The sequence below is a fragment of the Hyperolius riggenbachi genome, chromosome 4 (assembly GCF_040937935.1).
Source record: "Hyperolius riggenbachi isolate aHypRig1 chromosome 4, aHypRig1.pri, whole genome shotgun sequence".
Lineage (NCBI taxonomy): Eukaryota > Metazoa > Chordata > Amphibia > Anura > Hyperoliidae > Hyperolius > Hyperolius riggenbachi.
In genome coordinates, this window is record NC_090649.1 from 238,721,902 (window position 1) to 238,746,167 (window position 24,266).

At 43.6% G+C, this 24,266-nt stretch overlaps 1 protein-coding gene across 1 annotated transcript in view; it reads left to right on the forward strand.

Moving 5' to 3' along the window:
- Positions 1-2,190: 2,190 nt before the first annotated feature.
- Positions 2,191-24,266, forward strand: part of LOC137571815 (CD109 antigen-like) — a 121,672-nt gene continuing 99,596 nt past the window's right edge. Inside the window, 2 exon segments of the mRNA XM_068281493.1 lie at positions 2,191-2,334; positions 10,730-10,890. Of these exon segments, the coding sequence (XP_068137594.1) occupies positions 2,261-2,334; positions 10,730-10,890 (235 nt within the window). The 5' untranslated portion in view covers positions 2,191-2,260.

Sequence of the window (24,266 nt, forward strand, 5' to 3'; positions counted from 1 at the left end):
TAAGCGGTGGACCGCAGGTAAGGAAGTAGGTGAGTAATTGCTTCTCCGCTCACTGCTGGCTGACAAATTTAGCAAAAATAGCTGGAGGGGGGCACGGACGGGGAGCCCCAGGTGAGGGAGGGGGATCTGACCCCCCTCCCCACCGTTGTGCCTGCTACTCCCCGCTTCCTGGCTGCTACACCCTCCAGGCTACCTATCGGGGAAGGGGGGGCAGCATCCTCACAAGTTTGCCTCAGGCAGCAAAAAGTCTAGAATCGGCCCTGCATACACACCAAACAGTTCATCTGTTGTCCAGCAATGTGTCTGTACAGCATTGAGACCCTGCAGTGTCTCCTGCAAGACGAGTCTAATCCTGTTGGGCGACACTAATTCTGAGTAAATTGTGCATGTGTACGCAAAGAAAAACTAGTTTGAGCTTACTGTTAGTTTTGGAATAGCTCCTGAAGATCCAGAACCACTAGGAAAGGATAAAGGGCTAAATGAGACCAAAAATTCCTCTATTAAAAAGCAATGCTAATTTTTCCTTCTTAAAACAGAAGGTATTTGCGATAATACAGCTTTAAATCATCAACTGTGGTTTCCCATGATGCATCACTGTCCAGGTATTCCTTAGTACTGGTCCAAGCCCAATTCCATAGAGCCATATCAGTCATATTCAGGAGTGATGCATCATGGGAAACCACAGTTTGTAACGTATTGCTGTATTATCACAAATGCCTTGTTTTCAGGTTGGACTCAATGTATATTAGTCTTTTTATAACTATGTAAGAAGGCAAAATTGCATTTAGCTTTTTAATAGATGGCTTTTTGATCTCTTTTAGCCCTTCATACTTTTCTAGTGGTTCTGGGTCACCATGAGCTATCTGGGTATTACTTAGCACTGGTCCATGCCTTATCCCGTAGAGCCATATCAATCCATGCCATGCACTGATGTGGACCAAAACATCAGAAACACTGCCGACTCTGTATGTAGGCCTGGCTTTCAGAGGCATAAAAAGATAATTTGCATATTCAGGAGTGATGCATCATGGGACACCACAGTTGCTCACTTAAAGTTATATTATCGCAAATACCTTCTGTTTTAAGAAGGCAAGTGTTCGTTTTGGAAAATTCTTATCTGGCAGCATAAAGAAAACTTTAAAAACTTTAGTGAAAGTACATTTGTTCAGCACAGTCAATGAGAATTCTGTTCGATCTATCTTCAATCCAGTTAAGGTAGCCATACATCTAGTGATGATGGGAAGATTCAAACAAAAGACAAATCTCTCTCTAATCAAATATGATTAGAGAGAGATCTGCTGGCTGCCCATACATTGCAGGCCGATTCCCGAGCAATTTATGCTGAAATTGATCCAGAATTGTCATTGTGCGCCTTCTCGCTGCCCCCCCAATGTGAAATGGTCGCCGTCCTGACCCCCAACCCCTCCCCCCCCCCCCCCCCCGTGTCCTGTGCTATATATATTACCTGTTTGCCGCTTGTCCTCTACTTGCTCTGGGCTTCCTGCACATCCATACATGCGCCCCACGTGGTTTCCTAGTAACGTGGGCGCGCGTGTGAAGTCACACATGTTACTGCGGCAAACACATGGGACGCGTGTATGGAGCACATTACACATTAGGGGGGACTGTGTTGGGGGTCTGGTCACGTTCGTCCCCCATCCCAATAACGCATGCCGTTACCGCAGCGCACATGATCAAACAAGTCGGCCCTACCTCTTGCAGCATGTCCAATCGACTAATGCGACCAATTTCGGCTCTAAATGTATGGCCACCTTTAGTCAGTCTTAACAACTTCTTGAGTTTTTTGTTGTTGTTTTTATTTTATTTTACTTTTTTTTTGCCTCTGTCTTTATATTACTTATACTTAATTGGAATATGCTTATATAAATATAAAAGCAAATTGTGAGGTTCCAACATTAGAACACTAATCTCCTCTGTATGACCTTCATTTAACTTCACACTTCAACAAAGCCTCTTCTGTAACATTGCTAACTGTGGAGGAAAGTACCAGTAGTCAAACTGCACAGGATGTCTGGGTGAGTCACTTTGCTGCAGGGATAATTTAAGAAATATGATAAAAGGGATTGTCCCTATGTCTTTGTACTATCTTGTTTACAAGGTGTGTAGCAATGGTGTCAGGTTCTGAAGGCAGGGTTACTCTCTAGGACTAATTTATATGCAGTAGTTGAGAAGAATACTTCCAGTCTACTGCAGTGTCCAAAAGCATCACACATCCTGGTGTCAGAGTGAAAACAATAAAATGTGCATATTTATGCCACAGCCTGTGATATGCACAGCCATCCTTTCATTGTATCTTCTAGCCTGCAGAGCAAGGTAAGTGTGGAAGATTTGTTTTTGGCTTCTTTGCATATCTATTCACATAGGCAAGTGAGAATACCAGATGAATGACCCCCAATACACACACAGCAGGTGTGTATGGGGGGGAAGCAGTTTCAGCTTGTCACCAGTTGAGCTTGCCTTTTGTTTTGAAAATGTTGTATCCTTTGTTTTTTAAATTATATGAAATTTTAATTAAAAGTGGTTCTATTGATTTTTTACTTTATTGTGCATAATGATAAGTTAGACATACTGTGTAACATATTGATTATTCAACAGTCCCATATTTATTCATTGGTACCCTCTATGTACTCAATATTAGTAGATTTACACCTGCATGCATCTCAAATGCCTGTTTATATGTTGCCCAGTGTGCAAAGTATCATCTATGAATTATCTCACAAGAAGTGTATACAAGCATAAATGTTCAGTAAGTAAAGTGGTGAATCCGAAGGGAATGCATACTGTCCTACATTTGTAAAACACAAATAGAAACACTTTGACACATCCATGCTCTGTCCCACCCAAGCCATGCTCAAGCTACACCACTCATTCTGCCTTACCAACACCATCCTAGACTTGGTTCATACTACTGGGGTTAGTGCCCATGGAAGCCATGTTCTGATGTATCTGTTGCAATGGACATTTCATAATTGCATGTCCAACTTGTGTTCGGTAACTAGAAATGTTGTGCAGGTCAGGACTTTGCGTTTCATTACTGCAATGAACACCACGGACATCAGACAGAACAGAGATGCAGGGCATTGTTTAACATAGGCTCCACCACAATGTCCATTCTCTGTTGTGGTCCATTCAGTGATTGGACAGTTTTACCCTAAAGTGTGAATCGAGCCTTACACAAACTGTGACCACTTCTGTTTCCAGCGCATGCTATCAGACCTCTTGCACACTGCATGCATTTCCGATTCCAATTACGCTTTTTAATCTGTTTTTACCTCCGATTCCGATTCAGATTTTTAATCTTTACTGCATGCTGTGTTTTTCTATCCATTTTTCTGTTGAATGTATTCAGGGAAAATCAGAATTGAAAATCGGAAACGGAATCGGAATCAGAAAACAGATTTGCAGTGTGCAGGGAGCCTTACACTGAGACTGTGACCAAGTGCATGCATCAAAGAAAGCACAGTGAATTATTCCTTAAGGTGGCCACTAACGATCCAATTTCTAGTAAAAAAAAATTGTTCGTGCGATCAGATAATTCTGATCGTAAGAAATATCGTTCACTACACCATCAACGAACCAATCTTTGCTTCCTATCTATCACAACCAACAAGAAAATCCAAATTTTGGTTTGACAGAAATCCAATCGGACTACTGTTTTTGTAATCGTTCATAACCAGCGCTGCGTAATATGTTGGCGCTTTATAAATACAATAAATAATAATAATAATCGATTGTGCCCATCAACTGAGATTATTTACAACCAATCCGATTCAAATTTCTGATCACTCAAACGATTTTTCGCTAGAAATTGGACCATTAGTGGCCACCTTTAGATTATGTTTTTTTTTCTGTATGCCCTGTATGCTCTTATAGGTTGGCAATAAAATGATATGCATTACTGAATGAATCCATAAATCTATTTTGTAACCCTACTTCATATTTTAATGACGCCATTAGTAATTATGTTGTCTGTGACTTGTGGGTGGGCCAGAGTTCCGCTGTTCATAGATATTTATGCAATCAGGTACTGTGCTTTATTGATGGTTGGCCAAGTTCAGCTGGAAAGATGGTAACTTTTGTACATAAACACAGATGATGTTAGACTCAACTAAATGTTATGGGTGGATTAGGGTTATTTGTAAGGGGAAGAGTCAGGCTATGTTAAAAGGAACCCAGTTATTTTTAAATGATACCAGTTATCTGGCAGTCTTGCTGATCTTTTGGCTGCAGTAGTGTCTGAATGACACACCTGAAGCAAGCATAAAGCCAATCTAGTCAGACTTTAGTCAGAGCACTTGATCTGCATGCATGTTTGGGATCTACAGCTAATACTATTAAGGGCATATGATCTGCAGAACAGCTAGTCAATTTGCATTGTTTAAAAGGAAATAAGTATGTCAGTCTCGGTATTCCTATCACTTTAGTTGTGACAATAAATGCAGATGTAAGTCAGGGTTAGGCATAGTATTAAGGGTGTAATTTCAATCTGGGCTTTGATCAAAAATTAGTTTAGGCATGGGGGGGGGGGGGGAGGCATAGCTTAACCGCTTCAGCACTACAGTAATTGATATCTATGCTGTGTTTGGGACCCGTTGTCCCTGCCAGGGCGTAGATTTCAATTACTGTGCCGCACACTCCTGCCGCTATAGCCATTTGTGCTGCTCCCCTGTCACTGCAGCCCACTTGTTCTGCTGTCAGTATGACAGCAGATCTCACAGAGCCGGTCAAGAGTTGATTTCATTGGCTTTAGACCCTGTGATCACTGTGATTGGCTCAATGGTTGGCACAGATGGACCCTGTGATTGGCACAGGGTCAGGAGCCTTTGAAATCGGCTCCTGACCGGCTCATGGAGCTCTGCTGTCATGCTGACAGCAGAGTGAATGGGCTGCAGCAATGGGAGAGTGCCACGAATGGTGAGAAAGATGGGTCCATGCGGCGTGACGTTGGTGAGCCCTGGTTTTATCAAAAAAGTCTATGGTCCTTAAAGGAGTTAGTAAGGGGGTAGGGGGAAGAAGAGTTGAACTTACCTGGGGCTTCTAACAGTCCCCTGCAGATGTCCTGTGCCAGCGCAGCCACTCACCGATGCTCCGGTCTCCGCCTCCGGCTCACTTCTGGAATTTCCGACTTTAAAGTTGGAAAACCACTGCGCTTGTGCGGCTGTGCTCTTGCTCCCGCTGCTGTCACCAGGAGTGCATTGCGCAGGCAGCAGGCCCAGTATAGTCTGCACCTGCGCAGTATGCTCCTGGTGATGTCAGCGGTAGCGAGTACACGGCTGTGCAGGGGGACCATTAGAAGCCCCAGGTAAGTTCAACTCTTTTTCCCCCTTCCCCACTAAAGTACTCCTTTTAAGGGGCCAGAGACTTCTGGCACGAAAGTGGTTAAAGCAACACAGTAGTTTGGGGGGGGGGGGAAGTTAGCTACTTAACAATATAGATTGAAGCCTCTGGATGCTCCAAAGTACTCCCTGACCTCCACAACTCCTTTGCTGCTGGCTGGGACCCTCTTTATTTTTGTGGCTATGCTCTCCTCCGTGCATGAGCACGGCTGCACTGAGCACATGCCAATGGGTTTGCAATTGCACAGTAGCATGGAGCAGCATCATAGTGTTACTGTGCAGGCCGTACTTCTCATACGTACAGTGCCGCCACATTAGTTCAATGATGGGAGTGCGACTGCAGGAAATATTCAGCATTAATGTTGACTATTTTAAAGAGAGTCCCAGCTCGGGAACTGAGGGGCCTCAGAAGATTGGGGAAACCTCAGACTATTCAGAGGATTCCCCCAGAGATTAGTACTTACCCCCCCCCCCCCCCACTACAGGTTAAAGATGATGTACAAGGCTAAAGTTAGAACGGGTGAGGAAGAGCAGAGTAGCAGTCTGGGAAGGCTTTTAGTTAAATGTAGGTGCTAAAGAATAGAGATTTAAGGTAAGATAGATGGAATAGGTTGTGGCTAGAATTCAAAATCAGAAGTGGCAGCTTAGGCACAGCCCCACCCACCACCCCCTGTGCATCCAGTCATCACCCAAGACATGCCACATGACGTTAAGGCAAATGATGGTTAAAGGGAACCTAAACTGAGAAGGATATGGATTTTTCCTTTTAAAATACTACCAGTTGCCTGATTCTCCTGCTGATCCTGTGTCTCTGATACTTTTAGCCACAGCCCCTCAACAAGCATGCAGATCAGGTGCTCTGACTGAAGTCAGACAAGATTAGCTGCATTCTTGTTTCAGGTGTGTTATTCAGCTACTGCTGCAGCCAAAGAGATCAGCTGGACTGCCAGGCAACTAGTATTGTTTAAAAGGAAAGATTCATATCCCTCTCAGTTTAGGTTCCCTTTAATGACTGTAGCAGCCACACTCCCCTTCCCATAGGTGATGAAGAACATGAGTGGTAGAAGCGCCACTCCACCACCCAGAATAGACTATGGAAGTTCAAGCTGCTGTTAAGAGATATAAGTCCTCAAGGTGATGACACTGGATGAAAACCCCAATGTAACATTGTAGCTGAAGCTTCAAGGGGATCTAAGGAGCTTCTGAGGAAAATATGGAGGCTGGGGCCCTTTATAGTGTTGTGGAGGTGGAGGAATACAATTTATTTTCTGTAGATAGTTTTTTTTTAAATTACCAAATACTATACTTTTTGGAAGAAAGTTTATTTTCCAGATTTTCTCCCTTTGAAATCATAGTTACAATGTATTTACCGGTAGTTTGACAATGGTAAAATTACAGTTCTAAACATATATACGGTATGTTGCGGCCAGAACCTGAAGTCTGGCCACTTCGGGCTCTGGCCGGGCAAAACTAGAAATGGCCATCTTACTGCGGCCAATGTGATAAATTAATTAAGATTTCCTGGATTTCCAGCGGCAATGTGACAAATTAAGCCGGCTCCTCGGCTCTGGCTCCTTCCCTGCCCGCTTCCTATTCAGCTCTGGCAGCCGGGGGCACGCGTGTCCCCCAGAGTCATTTGTAGCGGCAGGGAATCCTGCCATTTGTTCCTGCAGAGCGGGTGCTGGCAGAAGCAATGTCTGCAGCCTTCCCGCTCTGCTTCCCTGCAGCTACGAATGACTCTGGAGGCCAAGCATGAATAGAAGGGGGGCAGCGGGAGGAGCCGGCTTCATTTGTCACATTGCCACCAGAAATCCGGAGATCCTAATATCATTTCTCACATTGGCCGCAGTGAGATGGCCACTTCTAGTTTTGCCCGACCAGAGCCCGAAGTGCCCAGACTTCGGGATCTGGACATCACATATATGCTAAAATAAAGTATGATGCGAATTTGCTGCACTATATTTACATTTGATGAACCATGGTGCAAATGATTGTAAACCTGTTCAGAGTAGTTTTGTAAGTAGCAAAACCACTTGAAACTGATATTCTATTTTACAAACCGTGGTATGCAAAGTGATATGTCACAGATACCTATGGTATAGCTATATAAATAGGAATAAGGGCAGGAAGTATAGTGTGTATATACAACAAGCCTCTTTCTTCTCGGGACTTTAGACACAGAAAAAGCTGATGTAAGCAGATATAAACAGTCACAGGGTGTGGTTGGGTGGCCCTTAGAAGTAAATGGAAAGGTAAATGATTACAGTACGTTTTTATCCAATGTGAGACAAACTAGTAATCTTAGAGAAGAAAACTAATAGCAACCTGCTTAAACTAGCTTAAACTAGCATGTGACTTGTGTAGATGTACCAAGTCTGGAAAACCACTTGTCCCTAATTATAACTGAAATAGACATTAAATGCAGATACTCAGCAGATAATCAGTATGCCAAGAGATACTATAACCCCAATTCTGAATAGTGCTACTTTTTAATGCCATGCACAAATTGAAATGTGCACATCTCTTGTAGAGAACTCAAATAGAAAAGTGTTTGTACTATTAGTATATGGCCAAATCAAAACAATATTTGATTATATGCAAAATGGGCGTAAATAGCGGTAATAGAATATTGTTATTTTTACTGATATTTGAATATATCCCCTATAGTAGAATATTGGTAATTTTACTAATTACTATCCGCTATAGTAGAATATCAAGAATTATTCCAATAACCTACTATGCCACTCTGTATACTAAATCTCACTTGAATCCTCTTTTACCTATGCCTAACCATAACTACCCTCACCTATTGCTAACACTAACCACCACTATACTCCTAACCCTAACCCCCCTACTTTCCACTTTTTTCCACCGGAGTTCGGCTACAGTGTTGCAAAACTCTGGTGAACTACTTCTCCCAGCTTACTCTCTGTTGTTCTTACAGAGTTTTGCTACAATAGCAGCAGATCACTATCGCCGCTATTTTGCAGTGGAGTTCAACTACAGTGTAGCCAAACTCCGGTGAACTACTGCTCCCAGCATTGCTGCCACTTTCCCTGCAGAATTCAACTATATAGGAACCACTATCTAACCCTACCATGGGTGCCTCTTGCACCAAATTTCCAGCTAGTATTTGGAGAAATTAACATGGGCCTATGGTGGCGGCCAAAACTAGGTGCCGATCATTGCAACCAAATTGTCTGTTTCAAATTTAACTGTACTAATCTTACAGGTAACTCAAATAGAAAAGAGTAGATTCTACAGGGGTATGGTCAAATCGAAAACATAACAATGCAACTCAGACAGCAGTAAAAACTATTAGTTCCATACTGTAGGTTCATTGATGAAAAGGTCTCTTCCTTCAAACTGGTTTCTACACTTACGGGAACCCATGCAAGTAGGCACACAAGCATAAATTGAATGCATCAAAAAACACTGACAGTCACAGCTTTTGTTGAAAATAGGCTATATTGCATGGGAACAACTGAGCAACAGGTTACATAGTTACATAGATATTTTGGCTGAAAAAAGACACACGTCCATCGAGTTCAACCAGAGAACAAAGTACAACACCAGCCTGCTCCCCCACACATCCCTGCCGATCCAGAGGAAGGCGAAAAAACCCCTACAAGGCATGGTCCAATTAGCCCCAAAAGGGAAAAATTCCCTCCCGACTCCAGATGGCAACCAGACAAAATCCCCGGACCAACATCATTAGGCATTACCTAGTAATTGTAGCCATGGATGTCTTCAAGGAAAGCATCTAAGCCCCCTTTAAGGTCAGGTATAGAGTTTGCCATAACGACTTCCTGTGTCAATGCATTCCACATCTTAATCATTCTTACTGTAAAGAACCCTTTCCTAAATAAATGGCTAAAACGTTTTTTGTGCAACACAACAACCAATTACAGGGAGTCCCCGACTTATCAATACCTGACTTACGAACGACACACCATTACAAATGGCCTACAAATGCAAAATTTCATTCAGTGTGAACAAGAGTACGGTAGTTTTTGAGAAAATTGATTTTAAACAATTCAAAGAACAAAATGTTTTTTAAACTCGGTAAATCCATTTTGCTGTGGTACATTATTCTTTGTAGCATGTTCCACGTTCTGCATACACATTTCATGCATTTTAAAGCAAACATAAGCCAACCTATGATCCAGCATTGGGACCCTCTGGAAGTTTGCTTCCACGCTCCCATCTATGAATGAGTGCAGAGATGCTTCACAGTACTACAACGTTGTTTGGGCTCAGCAGCTCTGTGCTTCTCCGCAGTCGTGAGGCATCCTGCCCCTATGCAGTATGACAGCACTTGTTCATGGATGGGAGCACAGTCGCGAAATTCCAGTCGGTCCCCAGCACTGGATCCCTGGTGTCCAGAGGGTTCCTTCTACTAAGGAAAGTCTTTCCTTTCTCTCTTTTTTAAAGCCACAGGTGTTCTTTAAAATGTATAAATTATGTATGCACATCCCTGTATATATTAAAGTGTAGTGCAGGAAAAAATTATTTTCTCGAGTTTAAAACCATTTTTCTGTGAATAACAAGGTCTTTTTGAAAAATAATTTTGACTTGTTCTTCTCATTTTTGCAAAAGTAATTTCACAATATATGCAAACAATCTTCTATGAAAGCCACGTTCAAAACTTTGCAAAAGCAAGGTGAAATTTACAAATTGATTTCGTGAAATTAGTTACTGTAATTCAAGATCAAATTCTTAACTACGTATAGACGTAACTGTGACATTTTATGTGAGGTTTCACTTAAGCGACATTAGCACATTACGATCATCACTAGAACAGAAGGAGGCACAAAGGGGGACAGAAGGAGGCACAAAGGAGGACAGGGGGACAAAGGTAGTCCAGAAGGACACAGTGGAGGCAGAGGTGGCACAGAGGGGTACACTGAGGGAACAGGGGGACAAAGTCGAGGCAGAGAGGGACACTGAAGGCACAGTTGAGCAGAAATTACACTGGGAGGCATAAAAGAGGTACGGGGACAGAGATGGCACAGTGTTTCGACTTATGGACAGATTAAGATGAAGGACAAACCTACAGTCCCTATCTTGTTTGTCAACCAGGGACTACCTGTACTATATATTATATGATCTCAAGATGCTCCCACCACATGAAAGTACACAGTCTAAAAACAGCAACGACATCATAGGTTTAAATCATACAGCAAATAAACACTACCTAGTACACATTAATTCCCTCCAAGTCACCTAATTGATGTATCAGCATACCATGACATCTTAGCTCATCATGCATATGTTGTGTTGTTTAGGTGCCAATGTTACTGAAGAATAAAGGAGGACAGGTAACAGAAATAAAGAAACATTAACATACTTCTTTACACTTTATTTTCTAGTCCATCATATTTCATCGCTGTGCCAACTAATCCCATTCGTGGGACGAATACTTCAATTGCTGTACACTGGTTTGGAGACAACTATTCTGATATTACTGTGACTGCAGGAATAAAAGATGGAATCAGGTTTTTATCAAATATAAGCAGAATAATCAAAAAGGGTAAGAATAAATATTCATTGAAGCATTTTTTTGTGTGTATTGTATGGGAAACCTTCACCTCTTCTCCAAATATAAACCTTTTCTGATGTTTGATCTGAATATCTCCTCTTCCCATACCTCCCAACATTTTGACATAAGAAAGAGGGGCACTTTAAGACATACCCCTGCCACACCTCTACCCACGCCCCATCACACTCCCCACCATGCGTATTTAAAAGAATTCAGATGCAAAAGATGTCGTTTTCTCATTCAAACCACACTGGTCCTTTCTATCACCATTATTTATTTTAACCACTTCACAACTGAGGGGTTTTACCCCTGAAACACCAGAGCAATTTTAACCTTACAGCGCTCCTTCCATTCATTCATCTATAACTTTATCATTACTTATCACAATGAAATGAACTATATCTTGGTTTTTTTTCCCCACCAATTAGGCTTTCTTTAGGTGGGACATTATGCCAAGAATTATTTTATTCTAAATGTTTTTAATGGGAAAATAGGAAAAAATGTGGGAAAAAAATCATTGTTTTTCAGTTTTTGGCCATTTTAGTTTTTAAATAATGCATGCTACTGTAATTAAAACCCATGGAATTTATTTGCTCATTTGTCTCGGTTATAAAACTGTTTAAATTATGTCCCTATCACAATGTTTGGCGCCACTATTTTATTTGGAAATAAAGGTGCATTTTTTTCAGTTTTGCGTCCATCCCTAATTACAAGCCCATAGTTTATAAAGTAACAGTGTTATACCCTCTTGACATAAATATTTAAAAAGTTCAGTCCCTAAGGTAACTATTTATGTATTTTTTTATTGTAATTTTTTTTTAATTACAAAAAAAATAAAAAATTGGGGAGTGTGGGAGGTAATGAGTTAATTTATAGTGTAAAACTAATGTATTTGTATATGAAAAATGCTTTAGGGTGTAGTTTTACTATTTGGCCACAAGATGGCCACAGTAACTTTTTGCTCATGCGACCTGTAAGCGTCCGAAGGACACTTACAGGAAGAGCAATGAGGCTGGGAGACCTTTTTTTTCCCCACAATGATCACGTTGCTTCTCATAGAAGCAGACGATCATTGCGGGAGGCTTAGATCAATGAACAGGAATGGTTTTTCCTGTTCATTGATCTCCGGGCGAGCGGCCGACGGCGTGCACGAGCGCAGGAGCGCACACACAAGCGAGCGGGAGCGCGGACAGCGGCAGGAGGTGCGAATATCTCCGTCCCTGGTGTTGACAGGGTGGAAAAAGGGGCAGAGATATCTGCACCTGTGGGGGTAAAGTGGTTAATGTCTGAAAATAAAGTGAGATTAAACATCTGAAGAAAAATTTGAAAGAATCCTACTCACAGACATCAGTGGTAATGTACATTTAAATCAATAGCAGGCAGGCTGTCTGTGGTCAGGTTCCTTGCAGAGTCCTGCTCGGTTCAGTCTCCCTCCGGATGCCTAGACCTGCACCTCTCTGGCACCTCTGTGTCCACTCCCACATAACAGCATCAGACACACTGCTGGTAGCAATTCCTACACGTTTCATACTTGTAGAATACGGATTCATTAGGAGCTATTTAGTTAGCGTTACATGCGTCCTTTTAAAGACCTTTAACCCTACCAAGGGATCCTGGCCATATCCAGCTGCCCAAGCAGACAGCAGTTACAATTACAATCACCATATTCAGATCTTACCCTAACTAGCTACCATACTATCTACGTGGGTATAAATACAAACCATATATAGCAATAGGAGGATGAGCACTACACGTGTAATACACTTCAATTCGTTTTAGATTGGAGCTGCTCCTTCATATAATCATAGATAACCAAAAATTAAAAGGTAGTGCATGCACAACAAATAGCAGAAAGTCCAAGCCTAATGGTCCATTGGGACACTTTGGGTTGTCCTTCACCTCTCTGGCTCAGATGTAGACAGGACCAAGGCAATATATCTTCTTCACAGTGCAGTGCTGTTCATGCCAACATGCAGATAATACCTCAAAGGAAAGGTCTCACCAGGGGCAAACGCAGGATTTTTAAGGGGGGGGGGGGGGGTTCCTGAAAGGTCCAGAAGCACGTATGTCCCCGAGTGCTTCCGAATACAGTTGGCTCCATACTGCCCATGCACAAAAGTGCGCTGGCGTATTACGGAGCTGCCTATCTTTGGAAGTACTCAAGGACACAAGTGTTTCTGAGGGCTTCTGGTAGCAGCAAATGTGAACGGGGTACAGCGCTGGAACAACTCCCCAAGAGAGGAACAGGAGATAGACTTAGTTTGGACAATTCAGTGGAATATGCTACATAGTGTCACATAGCGCAAGCGATACCCATATGATGCAGGGATATATGCATCTGCGTAAGATGGCGGCGCTATATAAATACTAAATAATAATATTTTGCCTCACCAGGATTGCACTTTTATTTAGCTTTCCTGTATGACAAGAACACACAGCCAGCTCTAGGGGAAGAGGGAAACAAAGGTGAATGAAGGAGGCTGGTGCACACCAAGAGTGCTTCTGAGCGTTTTTCAAATCAACAGTGATTTGAAAAGCGCTTGACTAATGTTACCCTATGTGGGTGTTCCCACAGCAGCGTTGTGATTTTTTCAAAATCGCAGGTATACTGCATGTAGCATGTTTTTGAGCAATTCATTCAAAAATCGCTCTGAAAATCACTTCACAAAATCACACTCACAAATTGCTAGCGATTGCTATTGTTATTTTGGCGTTGCACTAGCCCAGAGAGAGGAGTGGAGAAATTGAGAATAGCCTGAGATGGAGCAGAAAACTTATCTGTATTGCAGTCCCACATCAGACAGGCTACTTGCCTGTAATCGGACTCCTGTCCCTGTCAGTCTCTCACACAAGTCAGAAAGAAGCCCTCCTGGAGTCTAGGGACTGTCAAAAACTTTTCAGCTTGTTAAACACCTTACCCACACATGCAGTCATTATAACAATGGGGAGAGACCAGACAGATGTTTGCCCACGGACCCTGAGTCCAGGCAAGCTCTGCATCATGCTGTGCATATTTACCAGCTTGCCTGCACTCTAATTTCATCATGTCGGACACTTCTGTGCTGTGGAGAGTCCAGGACTCCATAATCAACATTCTCTCACTGCAGGCTGCATCTTCTTGTGAGGGAAGCTGGGCTGCCTCTCTTATTCTATTAGCTGGAGGGAAGCACCAGAAGTAAGAAGGGAGGGAGAATGAGGCTGTTTATATTATGCAGGCTTCCCTGGCTGAATACACAGCTCAGTGCAGGGGGGAGGTTCCAGACACCCGGAATAGCCCCCTCAGTTCGCCAGTGCTCACATAGTGTAAACTGTACCAAATATATTAAAATATTGCAGAGTTTTTCTTGTTATGTTGGGCACGAGCTGGCTCTCAAAGTCCTTCTCTGTGTGCGGATCGGCACACCCAGAAACCTCCACTACAGTGCTGAAATGCTGTTGAAGATCCCCACGTTATCCTACTGCTCTCACTTCCGCATCCAGACTCTGGAGCCAGCCAGTGCCCAACATAAAGGGATAAAGCCCATCATAAATACTTTGGGCTTGATTCCTGCTAAAGCAGCATGGCTTAATGAGAGGAACGCAAGCTCAGCGCACGCTATGCTACGCTATGCTACGCTATGCTACGCTAGTGCAGCGTTGCATGCGCTGGTAAGTTATGCACGCACCTTGTAACGCTCCTTGTATCTAAGGCCCCGTTCACACTTGCGGTTTAGTAAAAACCGCACCGGATGTCCGGACCGCACCGTATCCGGACCGGACCTGATCCGTACGGTTCCTATCCGGATCCGGTCCGTTTGCATCCGGTTTCCGTGCGGTGTGAACACGGTTGCGGTCCGGATCCGGTTTCTTAAGGAGATAACATCCTTTTAATTACCTGGGGTCTGGGAGGTCAGCCTGGGGTCTGGGAGGTCAGCAGAAGGGTCTGGGGTCATTGTTGGAGACAGGTGGACGTGTGGAGACCATCCGTGGATACAGAGACTGCAGTTGGGACCATGGATCCAGGCATTTTTACTCGTAAACCTGGGAATTCTCTCTGTTGTTCGCCTCCTTCAGACATATCAGACATGTTGCTGGCAAAAAGAGCTCCAGCATGAAATCGCTGCTGCCCCACTCTTCGCTGGGCCCATGTGGTCCCCATCCAAAATGCATAGGAAGTGGGGTAGAACGTCCGGTTTTTGTAGCCAGTGTGTTGTGCGCTCTCCGGCTCTCATTGCTTTGTATTGGCCGGATGGTGCAGTCCGGCTCCGCTCCGGATACGGCTGCCGGAGGAGCCGGACCAAAAAATAGCGCATGTTGGAACGGACGCCGGAGTCCGGATCCGGCCCGGATCCGGTCCGGCTCCGGTCCGGCAGAACGGACGCATGTGAACGGACGCATAGGCTTTCATTGCCATGCCGTGCGTCCGTTCCGTCCGTTCTGAAAGCGGTCCGGCTCCGGCACGGCGATTCCGGACGGCCACCGCTAATGTGAACCGGGCCTTACGGCCGCTCCATTCATCCCGAGCTGAGCCCTGCCGGGTCCAGTGGCTTTAATAACGTGATCCCTGTAAGTTGATTGTCCCAATCAGCTTCCTGTCAAGTGACAGGCAGCCTATTGGGCCAATCAAAGTGCCAGGATCACGTCCTAGAAAGCCACCGGACCTGACGGGGCTCAGGGTGGGACGAGTGAGGCGGCCATTAGTTACAAGGAGCATGCAAAAGTTACCTGTGCACACTATGCTGCATAACCACAGCGTAACATGTGCTGAGCTTGCACTCCTCTCATTGAGTTGTGCTGCTTTAGCAGCGCAGCTTGATAAATCAAGCCCAAAGTGCTATCTTTTTATCCAAGATTTTGTGAGTGCAAAATCTTTTGATATTTTAATAATTTTGGTACAGTTTTATACTATGTGAGGCCTTTCCATTATCTGCATGTTGGCTGAACAATAAGAAAATTACTGTACTGTGAAGATTTATTGCCTTTGTCCCGTTTACATCTGAGCCGGAGAGGTGGGGGGCAGCCCAAAGAGTCCCAGTGTGCGAATGATTAGGCCTGTGTCAAGGTCTTGTGGTCTGGTGAGTCCATTTTCATAGGGTGTGGTGGTGGTCATCCTCTCCTGGGCTGTTATAGTGAGGATATTGTGTGTGCAACATGGCATCTACAGGAGTTTATGATAAATTGAAACTCTCAATCACAGCTGGGACTTTTTGCTGTGTATGTTCCTTATTGGACTTTGTGCATGCATTACCTTCAAATATTTGTATGAATAAAGACCAATTTAATCCCAAACGCCTCCTACATAGTATGCATACAAGACATGATAATCTGTTACATTCTTACAATAATTCCATAACGTGTTCATATACAATGGAACATACTAGGACCAGCATATTCCAATATTTACACCAACACTCCCATACCCTAGCATTATTGAGGGGGCCAGTAACCAAACTACATTACAATTCAATAGCAGTATATCTATTCACAGACATAGCTATTTACAGTATGTCCATTCACATGCATTGCTTACTTTTGTACGGCCATATATACAATAATTAAGATACTAAGTATATAAAATATGGAATGCCTATAAATATCCAGCATAAACATTTCAATGTTTGTCATATAACCTTTCCAGTTAGTTATAACTACTAAATTACAGTTCAGGCAGCAATTATAATTCCCTATAAGTACCATAGTAAAAAAAAAGTAAAATCAAATTTAAATAAAATGAAAATAAATTAATTAAAATAATTTATTTTAAAAATACATTGAAGAAGAAGGAAAAAAAAAAAAAAAACATGAAGAGGGAGGGAGCTGCCACAAGAAAAAAATGAGGAAAAGTGAGGTGAACCCCACTAATTATTATTATTTTTTTTTATTTATATAGCGCCAGCATCTTCCGTACATAGTACAAACAAATAATGAGGAACAAATATACATAATACAAGACACTGTACAGTCATGACATTGAATAGAATAAATACATATACATACATAGTTGATATGTAGTTGGTACATGTACATATGTTAAAATAACAGCAGTATGAGAAACACTAGGAGGAGGTCCCTGCCCTTGCGGGCTTACAATCTAGAGGGTAGTGGGGAGGAAACAAAAGGCAAGGAAACACAAGGATTAGTGGGTGAGCCAGTGTGCCTTCAGTGCTGCCTATAGCAAATTATAGGCTTGTCTAAACAGGTGTGTTTTCAGAGTACGTTTGAAGGTTTCCAGACTCGTGGCATGACGAACCGGCTGAGGAAGGAAGTTCCAAAGGAGAGGGACAGCCCGTGAGAAGTCTTGGATGCGAGAGTGAGAGGAGGTGACTAGGCTGGAGGACAAAAGGGTCTACTGTGAGGAACGGAGGGTCCGGGCGGGGAGGTATCTGGAGATTAAAGAGGAAATGTATGGAGGTGATAGCTTGTGTAGAGCTTTGTATGCAAGTGTGAGAAGTTTAAACTGGATCCTTTGGGCAACTGGTAGCCAATAGAGGGATTGGCAGAGAGGGGCTGCCTCAGAGGATCTAGAAGAGAGGTAGATGAGACGGACCGCAGAGTTTAGTAGGGATTGGAGAGGTACCAGTCTTCTTTTTGGTAGATTACAGAGTAGGGTGTTGCAGTAGTCAAGACGGGAGATGATTAGGGCATGTACAATCATTTTAGTTGCTTCTTGTGAAAGGAAGGGACGGATTCTGGAAATGTTTTTGAGATGGAAGTAGCAGGAGGTAGTTAAAGTGTTAATATGTGGTTTAAAGGAGAGCTCAGAGTCCAGAGTTACCCCTAGGCAACGAGCTTTGGGGGTTGATGCTATTGGGGGGTTATCTACATTGATTGTGACAATGGGAGGTGGAACAGAGAGCGAAGGTGGAAATATCACAATCTCCGTTTTGCTCATATTGAGTTTAAGGAAGTGGGATGACATGAATGTAGATACAGCGGATAGACATTCGGGGACTTTGATAGTAGTGTGGAGAGGTCTGGGGCAAAACAATAAATTTGGGTGTCATCAGCATAGAGGTGATATTGAAACCCAAAAGAGCTTATTATCTGTCCCAGGCCATGGGTGTAAATGGAAAAGAGGAGGGGTCCAAGGACGGACCCTTGTGGTACTCCCACAGACAGTGAGCATGGAGAGGAGTTGGTATTGACATAGGAGACCATGAAAGAACGTCCAGACATGTAAGAGTTGAGCCAGGAGTGTGCTAGGCCCTTGATTCCCAGTGTTGAGAGGGTCTGGAGAAATAGGGTATGATCAACAGTGTCGAAGGCAGAGGACAGATCTAGGAGTATTAGTACCGAAAATCTGCCTTTGGCTTTAGCAGCTAGGAGGTCATTGGCAACCTTAGTGAGAACGGTTTCCGTAGAGTGTTGAAGGCGGAAGCCAGACTGGAAAGGGTCCAACAGGGAATTAGCAGAGAGAAAGTTAGACAACTCTGATTAAATGTGGCGTTCCAGCAGTTAGAAGGCAAAGGGAAGGAGAGAGACTGGGCGATAATTAGAAAGGGCAGTAGAGTCTAAAGAGGGTTTTTTGATTAGTGGTGTTATGATAGCTTGTTTAAAAGAAGAAGGGAAAGTGCCAGTTGAGATGGAAAGGTTAAACAGTGTTGTTAAAGCAGGAATGAGGGGGGAGGAGAGCTAGGGGATAAGATGAGAGGGTATAGGGTCTGAGGCGCATGTAGTAAGATGAGCTTTAGAGATTAGTGAAGAAAGACGCTGTTCAGTTAAGGCGGAGAAGATTGTTAGCGGGGAGGAGGTTTGAGTGGGTGAGTGGTTATGTGGAGAGGGATAGATGATAGTAGGGGAGCTGCCGGGCAGAGAGGAAAAAGGAAGAGGTGATTGGACCGGTGAAGAGGGTTGCTTTTAAAAGCTGTTCTGTAGTGTTTCAATTTTGCTCACAAAATATGCTGCAAAGTCTTCTGCAGACAAGCTTGTGGTTGTAGGGTTAGGCGGGGGGTGGAGAAGAAAGCTGAAGGTGTTGAAGAGTTGTTTAGGGTTATGGGATTGTGAAGAAATAAGTGTAGAGAAGTATGACTGCTTTGCAAGTGAGAGAGCGTCCCTGAGCTGGAGCAGCATGTTTTTATAGTGGGCGAAGTCATCTGCATTGGAGCTTTTCCTCCACTGCCCTGGACTGTTTTTTCAGTTGTTTGATGGGTTCAGTCAGCCAGGGCTGTCTGTTGATGCGGCGGGGGTGGAAGTTGATGAGAGGGGCGGCTGTGTTCATGACAGCGGTGACTGTGGTGGAGTAGTAGATGGATGCTGACTCGGGGTCAGTGTAGGATGACAGGGAGCCCAGGGGTTTTAGAGAGTCAGCTAGGAAGCAGAGGTCGAGGTTGCGATAATTCCTGCATAGCACTAATCATTAGCAATGAAGCTGTTAACATCTACTTCAAGATTATGCCTCGAAGCTGTCATAGTTTCAAACTGGAATATCCACTTGGTCTCCAAATGAGACCTCTCTAGTCGTATATCAGTCCCTCCAGCTAGGTAATAGTTTCTCCAATAGTTTAAACCATTCTATTGTTGCCCTGGCTTTATGTTTAGGGTCGTTGTCCTACTGGAAGGTGAACCTCTGCCCCAGTTTCAAGTCTTTTGCAGACTCCAAGAGGTTTTCTTCCAAGATTGCCCTGTATTTGGCTCCATCCATCTTCCCATCAACTCTGACCAGCTTTCCTGTCCCTGCTAAAGAGAAGCAATCCCAGAGCATGATACTGCCACCACCATATTTGACAGTGGGGATGGTGTGTTCAGAGTGATGTGCAGTGTTAGTTTTCTGCCACACATACCGTTTTGCATTTTGGCCAAAAAGTTCAGTTTTGGTCTCATCTGACCAAAGCACCTTCTTCCACATGTTTGCTGTGTCCCCCACATGGCTTGTGGCAAACTGCAAACGGGACTTCTTATGCTTTTCTGTTAACAATGGCTTTCTTCTTGCCACTCTTCCATAAAGGCCAATTTTGTGCAGTGCATGACTAAGAGTTGTCCTATGGACAGATTCCCCCACCTGAGCTGATCTCTGCAGTTCGTCCAGAGTCACCATGGGCCTCTTGACTGCATTTCTGATCAGCACTATCCTTGTTCGGCCTGTGAGTTTAGGACGACGGCCTTTTCTTGGTAGGTTTACAGTTGTGCCATACTCCTTCCATTTCTAAATGATCGTTTGAACAGTGCTCCGTGGGATGTTCAAGGCTTTGGAAATCTTTTTGTAGCCTAAGCCTGCTTTAAATCTCTCAATCGCTTTATCCCTGACCTGTCTGGTGTGTTCTTTGGACTTCATGGTGCTGTTGCTCCCAATATTCTCTTAGACAACCTCTGAGGCCGTCCCAGAACAGCTGTATTTGTACTGACATTAGATTACACACAGGTGCACTCTATTTAGTCATTAGCACTCATCAGGCAATGTCTATGGGCAACTCACTGCACTCAGACCAAAGGGGGCTGAATAATTACGCACACCCCACTTTGCAGCTATTTATTTGTAAAAAATGTTTGGAATCATGTATGATTTTCGTTCCACTTCTCACGTGTACACCACTTTGTATTGGTCTTTCATGTGGAATTCCAATAAAATTGATTCATGTTTGTGGCAGTAAGATGACAAAATGTGGAAAACTTCAAGGGGCCGAATACTTTTGCAACCCACTGTATATACTCTTTTTTTATTTTTATAACACATTCCTACACATATACATCCACACTATCCTGCACATACCCCTCTCCCTTCCCCAGCCACTCTCTTTAAGGTAGCCTAACTAAGGTTAGTTGTAAGGCTTCTCCATACTTTACTGTATATCCTCCTGACATACATGATAAAAAAGTTCAGTCCCTAAGGTAACTATATATATATATATATATATATATATATATATATATATATATATATATATATATATATATATATATATATATATATATTATTGTATATAATTTTTTTACAAGTGTGTGGGAGGTAAGGGGTTAATTATAAATGTAAAAAAAATGTGTTTTAATGAAAAAAAAATGTTTGTGGATGTAATTTTACTATTTGGCCACAAGATGTCCTCGCACATAATTTTCCTGTGCGTAGTATTACTATGCAAACAAGAAGTAATGTGTGGGCTTGTAAGTATTGTTTTTTGTTAATGACGGCACCATCTCATTGACACACACACAGGAACTGAGATCAATAAATGGGAACTGTGTGTGTGGCGGGAGTGTGTGGCAGGAAGGGATGTAGTAGCTACGTCCCTGCAAGGAGAAGATGGATTTTGCAGGGATTCTAGTTCTTCTCCCACAGACTCGTACACACTGTTGTGATGTGGCAAACAGAGGTGCCCCCCAGTGTTAAGTAGTCCTCCAGTAGTTGGTAGCCAGAGGTAGCCCCCTGTACATGTAGCCAGATGAGTTTATTTCAGTATTGAAAGCCAGAACCCCCCTGCCCCCTCGTAGAAGGTAGCCAGAGAGGAGCCCCCAAAATAATAGGTGTATAGGTAGCCAGAGAGGGCACTCCCAGCATTAGGTAGTCAGAGAAGGTACCCCCAGATGGAAAGAGAGGTCCCCTGTATAGGTGGTGATAGAGGGTCAATATTAGGTAAGTGGAGAAGATGCTCCCAGTATAGGTATCCAGAGAAACCCGCCAGTAAAGGCTGCCAGAAAGACCCCCCACCATAGGTAGCCAGAGAGCCCCCCCCCCCCCCCTCTCATAGGTAGCCAGAAAGCCCTACCCATCATAAGTAGTCAGAGAGTGCCCCCTCTCCCATTAAGCAAGCCGGAGAGCAATGCCAGTTTACAGAATATTATGCTACCTTACCACTTATTATTATTATACATTATAGGATTGCTTTCACCGCCTTTCCTTTCATCTGCCAGGTTGATGAGACATAGGACATAGTTAAGCTACACACACTGCATAAGGCAAGAAACTAGCATGTGTAGACGACTCCGCCAAAATTACCTAACAATCGGCATGCCTGATCCTTAGCGACATCCGATCGACCCCCTCGCACATTGGCCTCAATTCACTAAGATCATGCTAGAGATAATAAAGCAAGAGAAAACTTACCTCCACACGTGAGAGAGTTATCTTACCTCTTCATTCCTTAAGTTACCTCTCCTGTAGTTAATTTACCTCCTCTGTAGTTAATTTACCTCCTCTGTAGTTAATTTACCTCCTCTGTAGTTATTTTCACACGCAGTTAATTAACAGCCTGTCTTTAACTCTGGAGTTATTTTAAGGATTGGAGAGTTAATTTAAAGACAGAAGAGTTAACTTTAGGCTTGCCTGAGGTAAAATGTTTCCTGAATACTACATGCCTTATCACCATGGTAACAACTCTAGAAGAGTTATTAAAGACAGGAGATAAGTTTAGTGAATTGAGGCCAATGTCCTTTCCATTCATCCTGCCTACTGGAAGTCGCTACTTTGTGCACTACACATCATCCTTCCACCTCTCTACATAGTAAAATAACTTTCCGAACTGTAGCCCAAGGGATCAAGTCCCGATTTCTGTCAAGCCCTAGTCCTCATTTTGTGTACAAGGTTTTATTTTTTCAGAACTTTTCTATATAACACCTTTTCACCACCCAGCAAACAAAACAAACTTAGGAAAAGTTAAAGTGGATATATACAAGAGGAATGGTTTTGTGCTTGGATAATATGTTAAAAAAAAAGGGTGTGCGGAAATTTGGGTGCCAGGTAAAGTCGCTAATAGAATGTCGTCAATATTACGGATATTCTACTATTGGGCTCTTGATAATACCGCTAGCAGTATATCATTAATTTTACTGATGTACTTCTACCACACTATCTAACCTTGAACACTAGGAATCCAGCACAGGAGATTTGGGTGCGGCCGGCACCACCATAGGCCGTAATAGGAATTACGGCTATGGCGGCGCACCATGAGTAACTTCAGCACCTTCAGAGGATGGAGCTGAAGTTACTTTTAAAACACTGTAATTCGGCCGCCAGCAATAGCTGGATGCCAAATTACATCATTCCCCACTATCCACGTGTACCTGGAGGGGGAATAGTAATTAATGCCGAACTTGTGCAGGAGCAGGATAAGTCATATAACGGCTGTAATCTGCGCCCAAGTCTCAGGGCGGTGATGTCTCTCGTACGCCCTAACCTTCCTCTCACACTACCCCTTCACTGCTTAATACTTCCACTAACCTACCCCTATGGCTTTCACTAGTACTGGTAATGTGGGGTCCGGCTACATAATAGCCAAACTCCATGTGCTATCATCTTACCACTCTCTGTGCCGCCATCTCCCCTGCTATTTCCCCTCCACCGATATCCCTGCCTGGCATTTCGTCTAACGCCAGTGCCCAAATTGTCCACTGGGTGCTGCTCTAGCCGCAATCAACATTGCAGTCTATGGCAGCAACACTGTTTTGGGTTAATACAGCTATATTGCAAGAAGCTTGTCTTGTTACAGGAATTCGAAATGTCAGTTTTTTTATCCTAACAACCATCTAACGATTGGTATGTTTTAAAGTTTTACACGAAGCAATAGGTAAAGATGTTTATTTTCAGGCCATGCTTACAGTGATTCTTGTGTTCCATGTAATAGCAGGAATGCATCTTAATGGATTGGGACAGTAGCGCCACATGTTATCCTTGTTGTGCCTCAGGTACAGTGAAGCGTACAGTCAATAAAAAGTATGCTTCACTTTTACTGTTAGGCTAGATTCACAGTGGGACGTTGCGTTTTGATGCCACGTTAAAGTCGCACCGCAAGCTTACAACGCAACGCGCCCAAAAAGTGGCAACGCAGCGTTACCGTCGCATACAGCAGATACAGTAAAAAATACAAGCAATGAAAAGTATGCATCCAAGTCATTACTGAGCATGTGCAAACAGTCCAACGCAGCTAATGACGTGTATAACGCACTGCATGCAGTACTTTTACTTAACGTGTAGCGTTAGTCACTAACGTAACGTGTGCACTGTGAATGGGGCATTGATTTTTCATTGCAGTGAGTTATTCTGCGTTAAATGCTGTTTTAACGTGCGACTTTAACGTCCCACTGTGAACTTAGCCTTAACCACTTGAGGACCGCCCCCAGCCGATGGGCGGCGGCAAAGTCCGGGCCCAAACGACCGCAATACGCCCATCGGCGGGGGCGGCTGCGTGGGTGGCTATGCGGCGATCGCGTCATTCGTGACGCGATCAGCCGCCGGGGACTGGCTCCGCCCACCGCTCGTAGTAACCCGCCGGCCGTTCGGAAGCGCCGGCGGGTTACTAGCACCCGGATCGCCGCATGGAAATAGTATAATAGGCTTTGTAATGTATACAAAGCCTATTATACTGGCTGCCTCCTGCCCTGGTGGTCCCAGTGTCCGAGGGACCACCAGGGCAGGCTGCAGCCACCCTAGTCTGCACCCAAGCACACTGATTTCCCCCCCC